At 36.4% G+C, this 19,445-nt stretch overlaps 1 protein-coding gene across 9 annotated transcripts in view; it reads right to left on the minus strand.

Annotated features, from left to right (window-relative positions):
- The window catches only part of CEP350 (centrosomal protein 350), a 139,231-nt gene that overhangs the window by 65,306 nt on the left and 54,480 nt on the right, over positions 1 to 19,445 (minus strand). For all 9 annotated transcript variants that reach the window (XR_013824898.1, XM_079903274.1, XM_079903280.1 and 6 more), the window contains 8 exons: positions 17,943 to 18,053; positions 17,341 to 17,481; positions 15,987 to 16,123; positions 14,682 to 14,804; positions 11,262 to 11,431; positions 8,491 to 8,687; positions 7,696 to 7,880; positions 7,128 to 7,215 (listed from right to left, as the gene is read on the minus strand). Coding sequence is in view for 8 of the 9 variants with exons in the window: in XM_079903274.1 (XP_079759400.1) it covers positions 7,128 to 7,215; positions 7,696 to 7,880; positions 8,491 to 8,687; positions 11,262 to 11,431; positions 14,682 to 14,804; positions 15,987 to 16,123; positions 17,341 to 17,481; positions 17,943 to 18,053 (1,152 nt within the window). In the remaining variant the exon portion in view is untranslated. The remainder of the gene's footprint in view (positions 1 to 7,127; positions 7,216 to 7,695; positions 7,881 to 8,490; positions 8,688 to 11,261; positions 11,432 to 14,681; positions 14,805 to 15,986; positions 16,124 to 17,340; positions 17,482 to 17,942; positions 18,054 to 19,445) is intronic.

Raw genomic sequence — 19,445 nt, forward strand, 5'->3', positions numbered from 1 at the left:
TAATTTCATATCCCTTTTTAAAACTTAACATACCCCTTTATATTTTTCCATAGTGCCATTTAGTCTTTACATTTATTTGTTTAATAACTGCATATCAAGTAAACTAATTAATGTAATCATTATTCTATTGCTAAACTCCATTCCGAATAGTGCTTTAATGCCTATAAATTGTTTCATACTATGGATTAGTTCTTTAGGAGAGATTCCAAAAAGTAGGACAAACAAGTCAAAGAGAATGAATGATTTTATGGCCCTTAGAATAGTTTCTAAAATTGCTTTCAGAAAAGAATTTTCTCCACATAAAATGCCACCAGAAACATTTAAGACTACATTGCACCAAACTCTCTCCACACAGAATATTACTGTTTTCTTTTGCTAATAGTGGGCAAAAAATGATACACTTCACTGTTAATAATAAAATTTAACAGACTGTCCATTTTTTTCATAAATTTGTTGTAATCTGTTTTCTTGTCAATAAAGTAAGCATAATAAAGATATTAATAACTTGTTACAATTTATTTAAATTTTAAAAAGAGATCTTTTAAACTATCTGAAAATGCAGAAAAGTGCACAATAAACATCTAATTCCAAAATCCCAAATTAACAGTTGTTAATACTGTCATATTTTCTCTTAGTCTTTAATTTCATAAAGAAATAAAAGATTACAGATAACACCAGTCTACAATTCCCTGCTCCAACTCCCTAGAGGTAACCACTATCATGGTATATATCCTTGCGTGGCATACATCCTTTTAAAATTCTTCTACAAATATTTGTACTTACCTGCAAAAAAAATATATACTGTTTGGTTTGTATGTTTTAAAATATTTTATAAGTTATATCATACATATATTTTTTCAATCTTGCTTTATTTACAAAACATTGCTTTTATATGTCTCCATGTTGATTTGCCCCTAAATGCTGCATAAATTTACACTGGAGGTATACAGATTTCATGTATCTATTACCTCTATGGTTAGATAAGGTTGTTGTCTACTATTACAAACAATACTATAATCAATAGCCTTATACTTTTTGTCTACTTGGGCACGTGTATGAATTCCTCTCAAGCACCAGTTCTCGAAGTATGGTCCAAAGACCCTGAAGCTTCTTCTTCTGGAGACTCTCAGGGTCAAACTATCTTCATAATACTAAGACAAGACATTATTTGCCTTTTCACTCTCATTCTCTCATGAGTGTACAATGGCATTTATTCACATTTTGAAGAAAATAACTATAATTTTCAAAACAAACAAAATTAGTGAAAATAGTATGTAGATGTTTGCACATCTCTTTACTGTCTGGCTTGGTTTTTTTTTTTTTTTTTTGGTTTGGGTTTTTTTTTTTTTTAATTGAAGCATAGTTGATTTATAATACTGTGTTAGTCTCAGGTGTACAGCAAAGTGATTCAGTTATACACTAATTTTTTTTTCAGCTTATTTTCCATTACAGGTTATTACAAGATATTGAATATAGTTCCCTATGCTATACAGTAAATCTTTGTTGCTTATCTATTTTATGTATAGTAGTTTGTATCTGTCAATCCCATACTACTAATTTATCCCTCCCCATCTCCGTGGCTTGATTTTTTTAAATACCATGCATTGCTCATTTGGAAAATGTTTAGTTCACTCAGTTATGCAGATCTTCCAAATGTTCACATATTTCATTATGCAATCCCCCCAAATCACATTTATTAATATCACTGTGATCTCGAAAAAACTTCTTTAGTATTAGGTGGTAGACAGAAATTTTTCAAAATTCTGACATTTGCTTGAAAGTTTGAACCTTATCATTGGCAACAAACACTGTCAGTTGCCTTCTTTGAAGTGACAAGCACACTTTGTTCATTTCTGAGAAAATGACTGTCAAATACCCTAGTCTGAACAAACACAGTTTGTCTCTGAATAACTCTTTCAAGTAAAAATGGTATTCCATGAAAAATATCTGGCTAGCTCAGCTTGCAATTCAAACTACACAAATGCTTTCCCATGAGTTAATCACCTTCCTCTGGTATCTAGGAAAAGTGCTTAATTGTGGGCTTCCCATTCCTGTCACGGAGAATATGAAAACAACAAGTACTCAGAAGTCAACACAATAAAATTAATAATTTTTACTACTTAATCAGGACATTCTTTAGTAGAACTAGATTTTTTTCGCTGCAAGTATGTGGCAGTGGAAGATATAATGACTACTAGCAGTTTCGTGCCCCTGCCCTGATCTGTGCTAAGGCACCAGCAGTTTTACCACCATTGTTTTTGCACCATTTAGTGCAAATGTCAACACAAAAAAGGGCAAATTCACATCTCACTATCCTTATGAAAATAGTTTTGATCTCCCTGACCCATGAAAGGGTCTCAGGAATCCCCAGAGCTCTACAGAACACCTTTTGAAAACTGCTACTAGCTTAAGCCTGAGTTTCTAAACCAATTAATGTATAATTTCACCCAATCCAAGCTTAGAAGAAAGAAAAGATTTTTTTCAAGGGGTTCTAAGGGGAAAGTGTTTGCATCTCTCTTAAGAATAAGCTATAAGGTTATACAAGTAAACTGTTCACTTTAAAATGGTTAATGGTGGGATTTCCCTGGTGGTTCAGTGGGTAGGACTCCGTGCTCCCAATGCAGCGGGCCCGGATTCAATCCCTGGTCAGGGAACTAGATCCCACATGCATGCTACAACTAAGAGCCTGCATGCCGCAACTAAGAAGCCCACATGCTGCAACTAAGACCCAACACAGCCTAAATAAATATTTTAAAAATAAATAAATAAATAAAATGGTTAATGGTATATTCATTTAAAAACGGTTATTTTATGTGAATTTCATCTCAAAAAAAAAAAGAATAAGGAAAATATGTTCCTGTTGGATACAGCTGTGCAAAGATATGTGGCCAAATTCCTCACAGCCATCTCACTACATGTCAAAATAATCCCTACTGATACAACTGCAGTAAGTATCTCAGTACCTACATCCTCACACTCTGGTGCTTTTACTCCTACAGGGCAACTTTCTAGGGGTAGCTGTGAGACAGGCCTGGGACCTGGGAACCTTTGCTACAATGCTGCAAAGCTTGCACCTGGACACCTCTCCTTAAGCTATAAATACAAAGAAACTATATGGGACCAAAAATAACTGCTTGCATGCTAGGGCAAATTCTGGACCCAAAAGATACAAAGAAACCAAAATAACCAACTGCCACTTTTGAAGAGCCTGGAGCAAAAGCAGGGTGCTGCACATGTCCCCTGCACACAGCACCACCTAAGGGCTGGGCAAACCACCTACGCCACCCCTCCCGCCCGACCCCTGGACACACCCCTACCCTCACCCCACATAAGGAACCAACTCGCCAGCCCTCCGAAAGCAGCAAGCAAGCAAGGGAACCTATTGTTTGTTCTCACTCCCCCCTGCTACAGCAGGGGCCCCAATAAAGCCTTGCCTGAATTTCTTGTCTGGCCTCTGATCAATTTCTACTAATTAAGGAGGCCAAGAACCCTGGTCTGTAACAGCCAGTTGGATCAAAGAATACTTTTTGCACATTTACTTAAAAAGCATTCTGGCCTCCTATAAACATAGCATGCAGAAAAATTAGTCACTCGAACCCCCACCACTGGGATTGAACAGTTTGCACATTTGTTTCAAATCTGTTTCAAAATTAATTCATTAGAGAGAAAACTAAACTCTACCCCAATCTCTTTTTCCATTTTCCTCTCCAGAAGTATATCATCCCTACATGTGCTGTGTACTTTTGATGCATGAGTGATTCCATGGAACATATATTACTAATTGGTGACTTTTAAAAATTTACAAGAATGGTATCATATTGTACATATTCTTTTGCCTCTTGTTTTTCTGTAATAACTAATATTATAATTTAAAAAAAACTTTTCACCTCACTGCATGGCATGAGGGATTCTTAGTTCCCCAACCAGGGATCAAACCTGTGCCCCCTGCAGTGGAAGCGTGGGGTCTTAACCACTGGACTGCCAGGATAGTCCCAATATTATGATCTTTGATAAGACCTACTGCTGTCCTGTTCAATACAGCAGTCAACAGCTACATGTAGCTATTTAAATTGAGATTAATTTTAAGTGAAATTAAAATTTCAGTTTCTTGGTTGCACTAGTCACATTTTAAGTACTCAAAAGCTACATGTGGGGACTTGCCTAGTGGTCCAGTGGGTAAGACTCCACGCTCCCAATGCAGGGGGCCGAGTTCCATCCCTGGTCAGGGAACGAGATCCCACATGCATGCCGCCGCTAAGAGTTCACATGCCACAACTAAAAAGATCCCGCGTGCCACAACTAAGACCCAGCACAGCCAAAATAAATAAATAATTTTTTTTAAAAAAAGCTACATGTGGCTAGTAGCTACTGTATTGGATAGCAGAGATACAGAACATTATCATTATTAAACAGTTCTTATTTTAATGCATTCTTTTTTCCTGCAGTGTTATATTTTCTTGCAGAAATATGCCCTGGTTCAGCTATTCTCTTACTGAAGAAATAGTTTCCACTTTTCCCTATATACTGTAAAAGCTTCTCTAGGATATTTACCAACACATAGAAATGCTGAGTCATAAATTGTGTCTTCAATTTACCTAGTTATAGTCAAACTGCTCTGAAAGTCGTTACACCAGTTAACACTCCCACCAGCTACAGAGAACTGCAGTGACAAAAACTGAAGACCCAAGACAGTTAAGTCTTAAACTTAAGTCTTAAGACTTCAGCCTTCAAACTCTGTCTTCACCTCAAAACATCCACCAATTCTAAAGCAGCATAGGCAAAAAGGCTAAGGAATTAAGCCAGAAACCTCTCAACAGCAGAGCAGAAATCCCCAACAGCCTCTTGTGCTGGTAAAAACGGTTAACCTGGTTTTCAACGGAAATCCCTTTGGGGTCACAACTGAGTGTTAGACTGAGGTTTACCAAGTCCGCAACCCAATGCCAACCCAGCTCAGCCCCTGAGTGGAATAAAGTGAACAGCTGACCACTCTAACTGCATAGAAGAGAAAAGGATAAATCCTCTCTAGGGGAAGATAACATCATCTGGAGCCTTTGCAGTTATTTATACACAGTGTCCAGCATTCAATAAAAAAAATTACTAGGCATCTTAAGAAAAAGGGTCCTATGATAATAAAAAATATAAACAGACAATAGTAGCGGACACAAAGATGTCCAAATGATAGAGTTAGCAGATAAGGAAGTTAAAATAACTATGAATAATGTGTTCAAAAAGTAACAGAAAAAGGTCAAAAAACAGATGAAAAGGTAGAGAATTTCAACAAGAATTAAAATCTATAAAAAAGAACAAAACAGATATTATAGAACTAAAAAAGAAATCAAATTAAGAACTCACTGGATAGATTTAACAGTACACATCACGGTGCAGAAGCTATAACGAATTCAAAGACAGGTCAATAAAAACTTTCTAAACAGAAGCACAGTGGTTTTTTGTTGTAGTTGATGATGTTGTTGCCGTGGTTGTTTTACTGTTTTAAAGAATGACATTAAAACAAAACAGGGGCTTCCCTGGTGGCGCAGTGGTTGAGAGTCCGCCTGCCGATGCAGGGCACGCGGATTCGTGCCCCGGTCCGGGAAGATCCCACATGCCGTGGAGCAGCTGGGCCCGTGAGCCATGGCCGCTGAGCCTGTGCGTCCGGAGCCTGTGCTCCGCAACAGGAGAGGCCACAATGGTGAGAGGTCCACAAACCGCAAAAAAAACCCCAAACAAAACAAAAACAAAACAAAAAACAAAACATAGCAGAACAGAGACGTGGTATATTGTCCAAAGGTCTAACGTTTGTCTACTTGGAGCTTCTGAAGGAAAGGAATGAGAGAATAGGACAAAAGCAACACCTGAAGAGATAATTTTCAAAAACTGATGAAATACTACAAACAACAGATTCAAGAAGCTCTGCAACTCTAAATAGTATCAGTGCAAAAGAAACCACACCTAAGCAAATCATAGTAAATCTACTGAAAAATCAAAGACAAATTTTGTTTATTTTTCATTTTTACTTTTCGGCCATGCCACGCAGCTTGTGGGATCTTAGTTCCCCAACCAGGGATTGAACCCGGGCCCCGGCACTGAAAGCACCGAGTCCTAACCACTGGACTGCCAGGGAGTTCCTCTTAGGACAAAGTTTTAAAAAAAATATTAAGTAATATTCCAATATATAACTCAAATGATTAAGTTCACAGATCATCCAACACAGTAGCTAGTACCTGAAAACAGGTCAATAAAGGAAAAGAAGACTAGGATCTATTAAATACTTACCAGGCAACGTGAAACAGATTTTACATATGTTACCTCATTTAATCCTCACAACCACCATATGAAATAAAATCTCACTCCAACAGATAAGGAAACTAAGTCTCAGAGAGTTACTTAAACTTGACCATGAATACGCATTTGCAACAGACGAAGCTGGAATTCAAATAATAACAACTAACATTTATTGAGCACTTACCTTTGTGCCAAGGTTTGTTCTAAGTTATTATATGTATTAACTCATTTATTCCTCTTAACAACCCTACAAAGTATGTTACCATTATTATGCTTGGTTTATAAATAAGGAAACTGAGGAAAAGAGAAGTTAAGTAACTTTCTAAGATTATAAAACTAATAATTGGAAGGTTTGGGATTTTAATCTAGGCAGTCTGACTCTAGAGCCTGAATTCTTAACCACTACACCATGCTGCCTCTACAGGATACAAATGCCACGTCTTTCTGAGTCCATTAAGCCAAAATATTTGTCAATTTGTAATTCATATGTCTTGAAAATCTGTTTGGGGAAACAGTAACTAAAAAATTAATCCAATTAGACTCACAAACATCTTAATTTTAAAAATATGCATATCAAAGCACAACTTTATTTTACATAGTAAATGAAGGCAGAAGATCTTACTCTATATTGTATTCAGTTAGCAGTGAAACACAACCTTAATTTAGGAGAAATACAATAGGCCACTAAGCAACTCCTGTAATTATAGTAGTAGGTATCAACAGTGGTAAATATCAACTAAATCTCCTTTAATGTGATGGTAAGAAAAAGATCAGGCAAAATAATAGATTCCACAATCTAACTTGTCACCTTACGTTCTCTTAAAGGAGTGTTTTTCCTAACATACCTTTTCTTGCTGCAACCTTAAGAGCAAACCACGTTGTTTCTTTCGGAGTGGGGGCATTTTATCATCTTCTCCTTTATCTCGTAGATGTCTGCAATTATTCCCATTGAGACAGAGATTAGATTAAATTTCTATTCTAATGTCAAGAATTCTCAACCACTAACAAATCTCTAACCCATTTAGCATTTTCAAATGTGGAAAACAGTTGCCGCATGCAGCAACTCCTAACCCAACAAATATTTTATTGGATATATGATACATGCAAACCCTAGACTATGTCCTTTAAAGATAAAATAGCTTTGAGAAATTTATAACATAGTAAAGGAATTAAGTATAAAATAACAATATAAGAGTCAGTTAAGTGATAAAAGAGAAATGCAAAGAAAATGTTATATGTTTAGGATGTCTTGAAAGCAACATGATTCAAGGATGACTGCTGTATTTCTAGCTTGAGAAACTGGGTTGATCAAATTAAATTAGAGGAAACAAAAACATCTCTAAAAACAAGGCATTTCCTTTTCATGAAAGGAGAAATCGAACAGTCAAAACTATGTTCACTGAAAGAGCTTACTTTTTCTGATGCTCTAGCCAGGCTAATTCAGCTTTAGTTTTCTCCTTCAAGGCCTTTTCACGGAGACGCAGGAGTGAAGACTGGTGAGCTGCTCTCATTTCCTCTTCTTTCATATACTGTCTAACCATCTCCATAGTAAATTTAGAAAAGCTGTCTTGTCCTCCTGAGAATGGCATGCTCAGCTCCTGAGTTAGAGAGTTTATGTCGTGTTTATCACCATCTAAACCTTCTGGAACTTAATTAACTTCATTAAAAGAGGTATGCACTTATAAAAATAAATTATGTATATAAAAAGGCTGCCAACCACGTAAAAGAACATTCTTCAAAAAAAAAAGGCATGTGAAAGCCAGTAACATTCATCTGCTAATTTATTCACCCAATAAAATTTTAACAAACAACTACTGTAAGCTAGGTATTGTCCCAGGGGTGTAAAACTGGGTAAGAATTTGCCCCTGTTATTCAAAAGGCTTACAATTTAATAAGAAGAAAGATATAAATGAAAATTTTTAAATGGAATACAGTGTTGTATGGGTGAAGTAAGTGAAAAAGCTAGACGTAACTTTGGCTCAGATCCTCAAAAGCCTTACATATCATTCCAAGGAATAATTTGTAAGCTACTTTATAAGGGAAGCAAAGCCAGAATCTATACCAAAAATATAACATAAAATTGATACCTCAGGAAAATCATTCTGGTAGCTGACAACTGAGTTCAAGTACAAGATAATTCCTCATACCTTTGAGAGAACACATCCACAACTATTTATGAAGTATCTCCACAGGTAAACTGAAACACACCTTGGCAGAGGACAGTGTAGTCTTTTCTGGGGAAGTTTCTTCATCAGAGTCATCATGATGGCCTCTTTTCTTTTCCATGTTAAATCTGCGATGACTCTCAGAAGGTAGTAAAGATCGAAATGATCTTTCTTCTATTTCATCTTCTGTCATGGATTCATCAAATTTCAGGGAATATTCTGTTGCAACAGAGGTTGAATCTATAATAAAAGAATATGGAGCAAGTAGATTTTATCATTATAACAGTTTTCAGTAGATATTCAATTAGTAGCCCTGAATAGCTTCCAATTTTTTTTAGCAATTATGAATAATAATGCCACAAATATTAGCGTATAGATTTTTGTGTGGACATAAGTTTTCAGATCACTTGGGCAAATACCTAGGCATGTGATTGCTGGGTCATTATAAAATGCTGTGTAAATGTCTTCCAGCGGCGCTGTGCCATTTTGCATTCTCATCAGTGATGAATTCAAGTTCCTGCTGCTCAGCATCCTTGCCACCAATTTGTTGTTATTTTGGATTTTAGCTATTCCAATAGGCAAGTTATAGTATCTCATTGAGATTTTTTTTTTTTCTTTTTTTTGGCGGTACGCGGGCCTCTCACTGTTGTGGCCTCTCCCGTTGTGGAGCACAGGTTCCGGACGCACAGGCTCAGTGGCCATGGCTCACGGGCCCAGCCGCTCCGCGGCATGTGGGATCTTCCCGGACCGGGGCACGAACCCCTGTCCCCTGCATCAGCAGGCGGACTCTCAACCACTGCGCCACCAGGGAAGCCCTCTCATTGAGATTTTAATTTTCACTTCCCTATAAATATATGATATTGAAGACCTTTCCCATGTCTATCTGCCATTTGTATATTTTCTTCAACGAAGTGTGTCTGTTCAGCTCTTTTGCGCATTTTTTAATTGGGTTGCTGATTTTCCTGATGAGTTTTAAAAGTCCTTTATACACTCTGGATGTAAGTCTTTTATCCAATGTGATTTACAAATATTTTCTAACAGTCTGTGGCTTTTCATTCTCTTAATAATGTCTCTTGCAGAGCAGAAGTTTTTAATTTTTAACAAAGTGTACCTTACCAATTTCCTCCTTCATGGATTGTACTTTTGGTGTTGTACCTAAGAAATCATTGCCAAACCAAAGTGACCTAGATTTTCCCGTTTTCCTCTTCATACGAGTTTTTCAATGTTTTAATTTCTTTGGATTTTGGTTGCCCCATGAATTCTAGCCACCTTAGCTTTCTTGAAAGATAGGCGTGTTCACAGCTGGATAGCTCTATTGTCCCATCCCACAGAATCCCAGAAGTCTGAAAGCTTTCCTGTATTTCATCCTGTCTCTTGCCCTTTAGTCCAAACTGGCTGTGTCTCTGCTAGTCTAACCCCATCTCTGTGCCTGGCTTCTGCTGAACATGCTGAGATGGCTGATTAAATCCATGGGTAATGTCTTTAGGAAGTAACTGTCCAGTCACACCCTTGGTGTTCTCTCCAGAACTCACTTTCTCATTTTTTACAATATGAATAGGCTGAGAATTTTCCAAATCTTCAAATTCTGGTTTCTTTTTGCTTAATAATTCCTTCAGTTTATTTCTTCTCTCACATTTTACTATAAGCAGTAAGAAGAAACTAGGCTATGCCTTCAACATTTTACTTAGCAGTCTCCTCAGCTAAATATCCAAGGTCACCACTTTTAACTTCCACTTTCCACAAAACACTAGAACAAGTTCAGTCAAGTTCTTTGCCACTTTATAAGGATTACCTATCCTCCAGTTTCCAATAACATGTTCCTCATTTCCAGTTTCCAATAACATGTTCCTCATTTCCACCTTTACTGGACTTCATCGGAATCACCTTTAATGACCAACAATCTCTGCAAGGCAGTGTAGGCTTCTTCTTGCATGAACCTCAAAACTCTTCTATCCTTTACTCGTCATCCAGTTCCAAAGCAACTGCCACACTTCTAGTAATTGTTATAGCATCACCCCAACTACTAGGTACCAACATCTGTATTAATCAGCTAGGGCTGCCGTAACTATAGACTACTATATCCCTATATTATATTTACTATAAAATTTACAGAAAAGAGTTTTAAAGGACGAAAAAAATTTTAATTTAAATATTTTCTTCTTACACTCCAAAGACTGTCTTGCCTATCCTGCTTTGAAGACTACGGTTCTACACTATCAATCAAAAGCACTACTTAATGACCAGTTATTTAAAAAATAAATCTAGAATGGAGGCCATTAATTTACCAACTTAATGTCTTAAAGGTGCCATTTGTTGCCAGATTCTGTTTTCTTTGCTATATTATTTACTACCCATGATTTGATAGGAGTACAGCTTTAATTTATGATCCAGGAAAAGTAATGAATTTTAATCTATTTAATATATCTGATGTTATCATTTATAAGAAATTGTACCTTATTATATTGTTTAAAATTTAAAGTTCTAATAATGTATTCTCCTTTTTATGATCGCGTTACACATCTACAATAGGATAAAAGTCATTTTTTTCAGTACTGAGTATATATTCCATTCACATGCATGATCACCTAGATTTAGTCTTGCCTCCCCTCAGAATCATGACACACAACCATGTAAAATATTAGCAAGGTTACTACTGGCATGGTGTATGGCCTTCAAACAGTTTCACCTGAATACATTTAATATCAGACATAAAACCTTGCCTAATTATATTAATTAGTTCAGTCACAAATATCTCAAAGGGTTCTGGAAGCCTCCCCAAACAATGATTATACATACATGTGCAAAGAAAGTTACCTTTCTCATCGGGAAGAGATGGTACACTATCACTTCGTAGAGAATCATCCACAGCAGTCTGGACCTGTTCATCAATAGAACTCTCCATCTTTTCACCATGAAGTTTCTTCTCATTTTCCTTACAAGATGGAACTGAAGGACTTTCTTGACGGCTGCTACCACTACTACTCCTGTTTAAGGATATTATGGAAACAAACCAGAAAAAAAATAAAGGTAACAAAATAAGGATCATAACTTCAAAGTAAACTTATCTGGCCAAGGAAATGTGCCTTATGATCAACATATGAAATGACGAAAGATATAAAACATAAAAATGCTACGTAGACATAAGTCTGAGAAGAAACTGTTTCAGGAAAGATGAGTAGAAGAAAGGAAGGTTTCACTTTTAAATAGTCATAATGGGGAACCACTATTCTCAGGCTATCACTCCCTTTTTTCCTTTCATTTTAAAATCAATCTACTGGGAAAAGAGGCTTCTATCTGCTGTTAAATTACAAACCTCATAATTTATCGCAGTCTGCTTAAATTCCCAACTATTCTACTGGAACGGTTCTTGTAAACTCCACCTAAACTCTAATTGTCAAATCCAATAGATAATTTCTTTTTCTACAATATCAGAGGTATGAACCTCTTATCTCCTTTTTTAAAAGTTCACTAAAGCAAATGTGGTAAAGTGTTAACACTAGGGTAACCTGGATGAAAGATATTTGGGAACTTTATATTATTCTTGCAAAGTTGTTGTAAGCTTGAAATTATATCAAAATTAAATGCTAAATAAAAGTGTTCTCCTTTCTTATATTCCCTGACTCTACTCCCACCTGCTTCTCTTCCTATCTCCCTAGCAAGTTTTCCTGTGTTTCTTTCGCATCCTTTTAATTTTTCTACCTTTTCTTAAAATGACTGTGCTTCCTAGGGTTTTGGTTTTGGTTCCTTTCTCCTTTATGCTATATACTCTCCTTGGACAATCTTATGCATCTCTATAATTTCAACTGCTATCATTTGGAATGAGCCTCAAATCTGTATCACTAGCTCCACTCTTCCCCTGACTTTAAGCCTCAAATTTCCAAATGCTTAGTGAACTTGTTTTCAAGTTCAGTGTTTTCCTTCCTCCCTCTTTGCTTTCCTTAATTTATCCATTCACTGAAGATAAATATATAGCCGATCATAAGCCAGGTTTTGAGATCCTCTGAATAAGCTATTTCCTCTTGTGACATGCCCTTCCTTCCCTCTCTGCCTAATGAATTCAAGACTCAGTTGAAGTATCATTTCTGCAAATTGTTTGTGGACCCCTTCTCCACTCCCAAGGAAGGTCTGTCTCTGTGTTTATACTGGTTTTTTGTGCATATTTCTACGATAGTATTTATCAGAATATTACGCAGTTATCTGTCTGGCTTAATAAATGTTTTCAAAAGGATAAATTGTATAATAAAGCTATAAGGTAAAAGACAGAATGCAGGAGACTGCAAGTGCTTTGGAGTCAGTAGGATATGGGGTTAATCTCAATTCTTCCACTTAGCAGTTACACACCATTCACTCAATAAACATGTAGTAGATTGCCTACTATGTGCCAGGCATTTCGTTAAGCTCTGGAGATACAAGAATGACACAGTCTTCATTAGCCTACCAACAAGTGTGGGTAAAGATGTGGAAAATTTTTATATTCCTGGTGAAAATGTAAAATGGAGCAGCTGTTTTGGAAAACAGTTTGGCATATCTTCAAGATGTTCAACAGAGTTACTATTATGACCCAGCAATCCTTTTCCTAAGTATATACCCAAGAGAAACGAAAACACATGACCACACAAAAACTTGTACATGAATGTACACAGTGGCACCATTCATAAGAGCCAAAAAGTGGAAACAATCCTAATGTCCATCAACTGATGGATAACTGTGGGATATACATGCAGTGGATTATTTGGCTATATAAAGGAATAAAGTACTGATACATGATAGACAAACCTTGAAAACATTATGGTAAGTCAAAGAAGCCAGTAGCAAAGAACCACACATTGTATGATGCTATTTATATGAAATGTCCAAAACAGATAAAAATCCATATAAAATAGAAATAGAGAGTAGATTAGCTGTCACCAGAGGCTGGAAAAGGACATAAGAAGTGACTGTTAATGGGTACAGGGTTTCTTTTGGGGATGATGAAAATGAAGCCCTCAAAGAACTCCAAGTCTAGTCTACAAGTGATAAGTATAGGAGTGAGAATATAGAAGGTGATAAAGGCTGTAAAATAGTTACACGGAGTGCTGTAGGAGAACACAGAAGGGATCTCTAAAGCAGATGAGGGGTAATACTGATTCTTAAAGGGCAAGTAAAAGTAAACTAAATGAAATGGAGCGGGGAGGGTCCAAAAAGAAGGTACATCATATGTAATGGCACAGGAGACAAAGAGAACATGGCTCTTCAGAGAAATGGAAGTAGTTAGAACCAGTAGAATATGGTAAGAGGGGAAATGCCAAGTGACAGGGCTGGAGATAGACTAAAGACTTAATAATAAAGGGACTTTCACACTATACTAAGTGGCTCTGAGGAAACACTGAAGGTTTCAAACAGGTAAGTAACCAATTGGCTGCAAATTTTAGAAAAATCACTCTGGTTGCCATGTGGTTAATGTATGAAGTGGGAAAAGGTTACAGGACAGGGAAACCTATTAGGAGTCCACTGCAGTAACTCAGATGATGGCCTAAATTAAGTGTCAGTGAAGGTTAAATGAAAGTCATATAGTTCCAGACACAGAGTAAGTACTTAATAACTGCTGGTACTTACCCCACATTAATCTTCATGTTTTTTAGTCTCATGATTTAATTTTTAAATTGAGGCTTTAGTATACTTTGACAATATAGGTATCCTACCTCTAAGAATGCTGGAAAGAGGCCTCTAAAACCTTTTAATCCAAGGACAGAACCACAATTGAAAATTATAGATGTTAATACTTGTGCCAAGTACAAGGACAAAGTAGTCAATCTTCTTTCATAATGATAAAAATTAGTACATACAGAAATGTCAAAAAATATGGATATCAGCAAAGCAACGTGCTTTGGAGCCAGACAAACCATGGTTCAATTCCTTGGTGTGCCGCTAGCTATGTGACTGTGGGTGAGTTTCTTAACATCTTCATGAACCTCAGTTCCCTTATCTATAAAAAGAGGATATCTGTCTTGGAAGATTGTTGTGAAGATTAAATGCAGGAAGAACAACTTACACAGTACTTGTACAATGTCGACTGTCAAGGAATGGTAGCTATATTATTACATGGAACAACTATTTTGTAAATCAGCTAATTAAATGGGGGAAGCCAGAACAGAAGGGAAGACACTATTTCGCTTAAAGAAACAAGATTAAGGAATCCAAAACAAGCAATGTCTAAGTCATTTATCAGACTTTATTAAATCAAAGTCTTTTTACCTTCTATCGCGATTCTTGTGTCTTGAAGACTCAGAATAACTATCATATGAAGGAGAAAACTTCTGATGCTTGGAGTCAAGGGTCCCTTCTTTACTCTGAGAGAGTGGACCAGATTGACTTTTCCTACAAAGAAAATAAAAACTGATTAAAACATTTAAAGTCTCCAAAAAGAGAAAGATTTTTAAGTACTGCTTAATATTAACATGAGATAAAATCTTGAATGAATAGAAATTATGAAATAACTGTTGCAAAGTATTTGAGAAAGAAAGGCATTTGCTCACAGAAAAGTGTACAACACATTAAAGAATATCTTCTATTTATTAGGAGAAATAAACACAAATCACCCCAAGTATCAATGAATGTGAATAGAGAATTAAAATCTATGAATTAGAGACAGTCAAAATGTGATGTAAAAACATACACATATGGGACTTCCCTGGTGGTGCAGTGGTTAGGAATCCGCCTGCCAGTGCAGGGGACACGGATTCAAGCCCTGATCTGGGAAGATCCCACATGCTGCGGAGCAGCTAAGCCCGTGCACCACAACTACTGAGCCTGCGCTCTAGAGCCCCGAGTCATAACTACTGAGCCCACGTGCCAGAGCTACTGAAGCCCGCGCTCCTACAGCCCGTGCTCCGCAACAAGAGAAGCCAGCACAATGAGAAGCCCGCACACCTCAACGAACAGTAGCCCCCACTCGCCGCAACTAGAAAAAAGCCAGCGTGTAGCAACGAAGACCCAACGCAAACAAAAATAAATAAATAAAATAAATTTATTTTAAAAAAGTACACATAAACATGACATCACCCAGCCCTGCCTAAAAAACTCTCCAATGACTTTACGTTGCTCCTAGAATAAACTCCAAAATCCATAAGATCTGAAAAGTTCTACCATAATCTGATCCCTGCATCATCTCCTACCATTCTCCTCTTTGCCCTTTGCCCCCAGTCACTTCGGTCTTCCTTCATCTTCTCCTCCACCTTTGCATGTATTGACCTGCCTATTCCTTACCTCCTTTACATCACTGACTCCCTTTCATCCACTAGATCTCACCATAAGCTTTACTTCCTCAGGAAAACCTTCTCTGACCTCCTTGCTATTCAAACTCCTTTGTTGTATATCTCAAAGACATATGTTCCTTTCTTTCATAATGCTTAATTTGTAAGTGTTCATTCACTTAAAGGATATTTGATTAATGTCTCTCTTCCCCACGAGACTGTATGCCCATAACTGTATTTCCAGTACCCACAACAGTGCCTGGGACACGATACTCATGACATATTTGCTGAATGACTGGATATTAACCTATCTGTTTCAGCTCTTGTCCTTAGTTGTTTCACGAAGTCTGGAGCATACTGCCGCTGGTGGTCATATAGCGTTGCTAGGGGAGCTCCTGAAGCAGTGATGGCATCTGAGATATGAGTTCGAGTCAACTCTGCCATCTAAATATGAACACACACAAGGCAAAGTAGATATAAAAAGGTAACATCACAGAAGAACTGAGAGTGAGCAGAGTGTCTTAAAAAGATCACTGGATTGAGAGCAAGCAAATTCTGCCATATTAGGTAAAATATTGTGGGCAGGTCATTTAGACTCTTTAAGTTTCAACAACTTCCTTATAAAAATAGAGCTAGACCACATGATTTCTAAGGTTTCACCCAGCTATAACAATCTATCAATTATTAGACAGAAAACCTTCAAATCCAAAATAAGCCACAGTAAACCAAAAATTAAATCTTCCTTCAAGAATCAATTCAATTAGAACTTCCTATCTAAGTCTTTTCTGACCAACAATGTGAAGTACATCTTCCCTATGCTTAGCCATTATTGCCATGTATTACTCATTTGGTATTTATTCAATCACTGCTTTGACGAATTGAAGTGTTTTTGAAATCTCTGTTAATTGTAATCTAAAATTTTCTTGAGAAAAGAGACTTTATACTTATTTGCACAACCCCATGGTACCCATCATATAGTAGGTTCATGGCTTTTTAATAACAGAATCATTTCACAAACAGTCCTAAATAGTAACTGCTAAAATAAACTGTAACTTTATAGATTATGATATCCTATATAGAGAAAGCAGTAAAACTATTTCTGGCTTTATCTTTGGTATAATAAAAAAAAAAGGACACTAATATCACTCTGGGTAACAATGAAACATCTTCATACAAAACAGACCCATGGCTCCGTGGGACTAAGATTAGGGACTGACTGCAAAGGGCATGAAAGAATATTTCCAATACTCTTAAAAGTTTTATTTCTTAATTATGGTGGTGTTCAGAGGAATAGATAGATACAATAAAGAAATATATATAGATACCTATATCTGTCAAAACTCATAAAACTGTATACTTAAAATGGATATATTTTATTGTTTGTAAATTACACATCAATAAAATTGATATTTTTTTAAAAAGCTTACTCAGGGGCCAAAATATAGAGTTCTTCTGCGTCTTTTTTCTGCCCCCTATATCGTTCACATGGACAACACACTACAATAAATGATGCCTCATTTCTATAGGGTATGGCCCTCATTGAAAGTCACTTATCAAAAGTATGCATTCGCTAGATGTTAGAAACCCATGACTGCTAAGACCAAAGGTAATCAGACTGACTAAAAAGAACTAAAAGGAAAAGCATTCTCAGTGGCTCTCACCTCACAGATTTGGCGTGCTGCATCTGTGGTCAAGCGAGCAGTCTCTGTTTGCTGAGCAGCTATTTTACAAGTTGCTTCCTGCAGGACTTCAGTTACATCCCGTTGTGATTTAACCACCTGCTGCAATGATTCCGCATGGACCTGTTAATAAAAGAGGGTTAAAAGAGAACTTACTTTATGTCTCAGTCTCATCCCACCCACATTAGTTTTAACTTGTAAATTTGTTTCATGGATCAAATGCCTTGAGGAAAAGAAAACCCAAAACCTTTGACTACTATCTTGATTTCATGTCTTAAAATTTAGATTTTAAAATCTGGAATCTTAAAACCACTGCTGAAGTTTAAGTCTTAACTCCACTGTTCACAAGTTGATGTGTCTGTAGACAAGTAACTACTGTATACCTCAGTTTCCATTTCTCTAAACTGGGGATAGGCCTTGACTACTTAATTTCACAGGGTTGCTACAAGAATCAAATGACATGAAATTAACTCATATGGTATAATGTACTAAAACATTATTATTTACATCTTTCCTTTTTATTCCTATATAACTAAAAGAATACTAAAGTGATTTCAAGGATAGAAATTTGCAAAAGAAGCTACCTGAGCTGCTTTGCTTCGGGTTTCTTCTAATTGCCTCTGACACTCCAGAGCCTCTTGTTCAGCCTTCAATTTCAAAAGGGCCAAGTCTCTTTCATGGCGTTGCTGCTGTGCCTTCAAAATAAAGAAATGATCAACTATTAATTCTAAGACACTAATCTATTTCAGTGCAGAAACTAAATTAAATAGAATGCTGTTTTCCTAACACAGATCTTTTGAAGCAACTAATCAGAGCCTAAAGGAAAGACAGGAAATAGCGGAGACATCAACCATTTATCTAAATATTTAGTGACCACCCACTGTGTATCAAATAATGTAGTAATATAAAAAATTTCCAAGACATGCATGACTAAGAACTCATATCAAAAAGCTGGTTTAAAAGAAAAGCTATGGTACCTAACTCTTTGGAGGAGATTAAAACATCCTAAATATAAGAATAAAGATAATGCTTCACCCCTCACAATTTTATGATTCCTTTATTTTGACTTTGAAGGAGCAGCTTCATAAAAATGTTGCCCTCCAAAACGTCTCCTTCTCAACAGGACTCTTTCTTACAATTATTCCATACCATGTTATCTATAAATTTATATATTTTCATTTCTTCTGGTATAGTGCTAAATAATATAGGTTCTCTAAAGGTGGTAAGGCTGTATATAAAGTCATACAATACCCTGTCCGTATTTGGAAACCCAGAGATATAATGTATCCCTAAAATGGTAGATAACGTCAGCGGTTTTTCAGATCTCAAGGAAAGGATGACAACTGCAATAGGGCCATTTCCTCAATCCAGTGATTTTTTTTAATAAAGTTGGTATCAGCCCCTCTCCACTGTCCACCAGTGAGCATTTGGAAATGTCTGGAGAGCTTTTACTGTCACAATGAATGGACAGCACTATTGTTATTTATTGGGAGGAATGTAGGAAGGTTGAACAGTTCCATACAAAAGAACTATCTATTGGTATTTTAAGAGGAACAACTAGAAAATGAAATTGAAAAAAAATCATTTATTATCAAAAGACATAAAATATTTAAGAATAATTTTTAAAATGTGTAATACCGCTACACTGAAAATTACACTGCTGAGAGAAATATTTAAAAACCTGAACAAACAGAAAAAGATACTATGTTCATGAACTAGAAGATGCAATATTGTTAATATGTGAATTCTCCTCATACTGATCTATAGATTCAACGTCATTCAAATCAAAATGCCACCAGGCTTTTAAAATTTTTTGTAGAAACTGACAAACTGATTCTAAAAGTTATGCAGAAATGCAAAAACGTAGAATAGCCAAAACTATCTTGAGAAGAACAAAGTTGGAGTAATTACAGCCTGATTTCAAGACTCACTATGGGGGAGGGATAAATTGGGAGATTGGGATTGACATATACACACTACTATATATAAAATAGAGGACCTACTATAAGGACCTACTGTATAGCACAGGGGACTCTACTCAATACTTTGTAATGGCCTAAATGGGAAAAAAAAACTAAAAAAGAGTG

Source organism: Stenella coeruleoalba (assembly GCF_951394435.1).
Source record: "Stenella coeruleoalba genome assembly, chromosome: 1".
Lineage (NCBI taxonomy): Eukaryota > Metazoa > Chordata > Mammalia > Artiodactyla > Delphinidae > Stenella > Stenella coeruleoalba.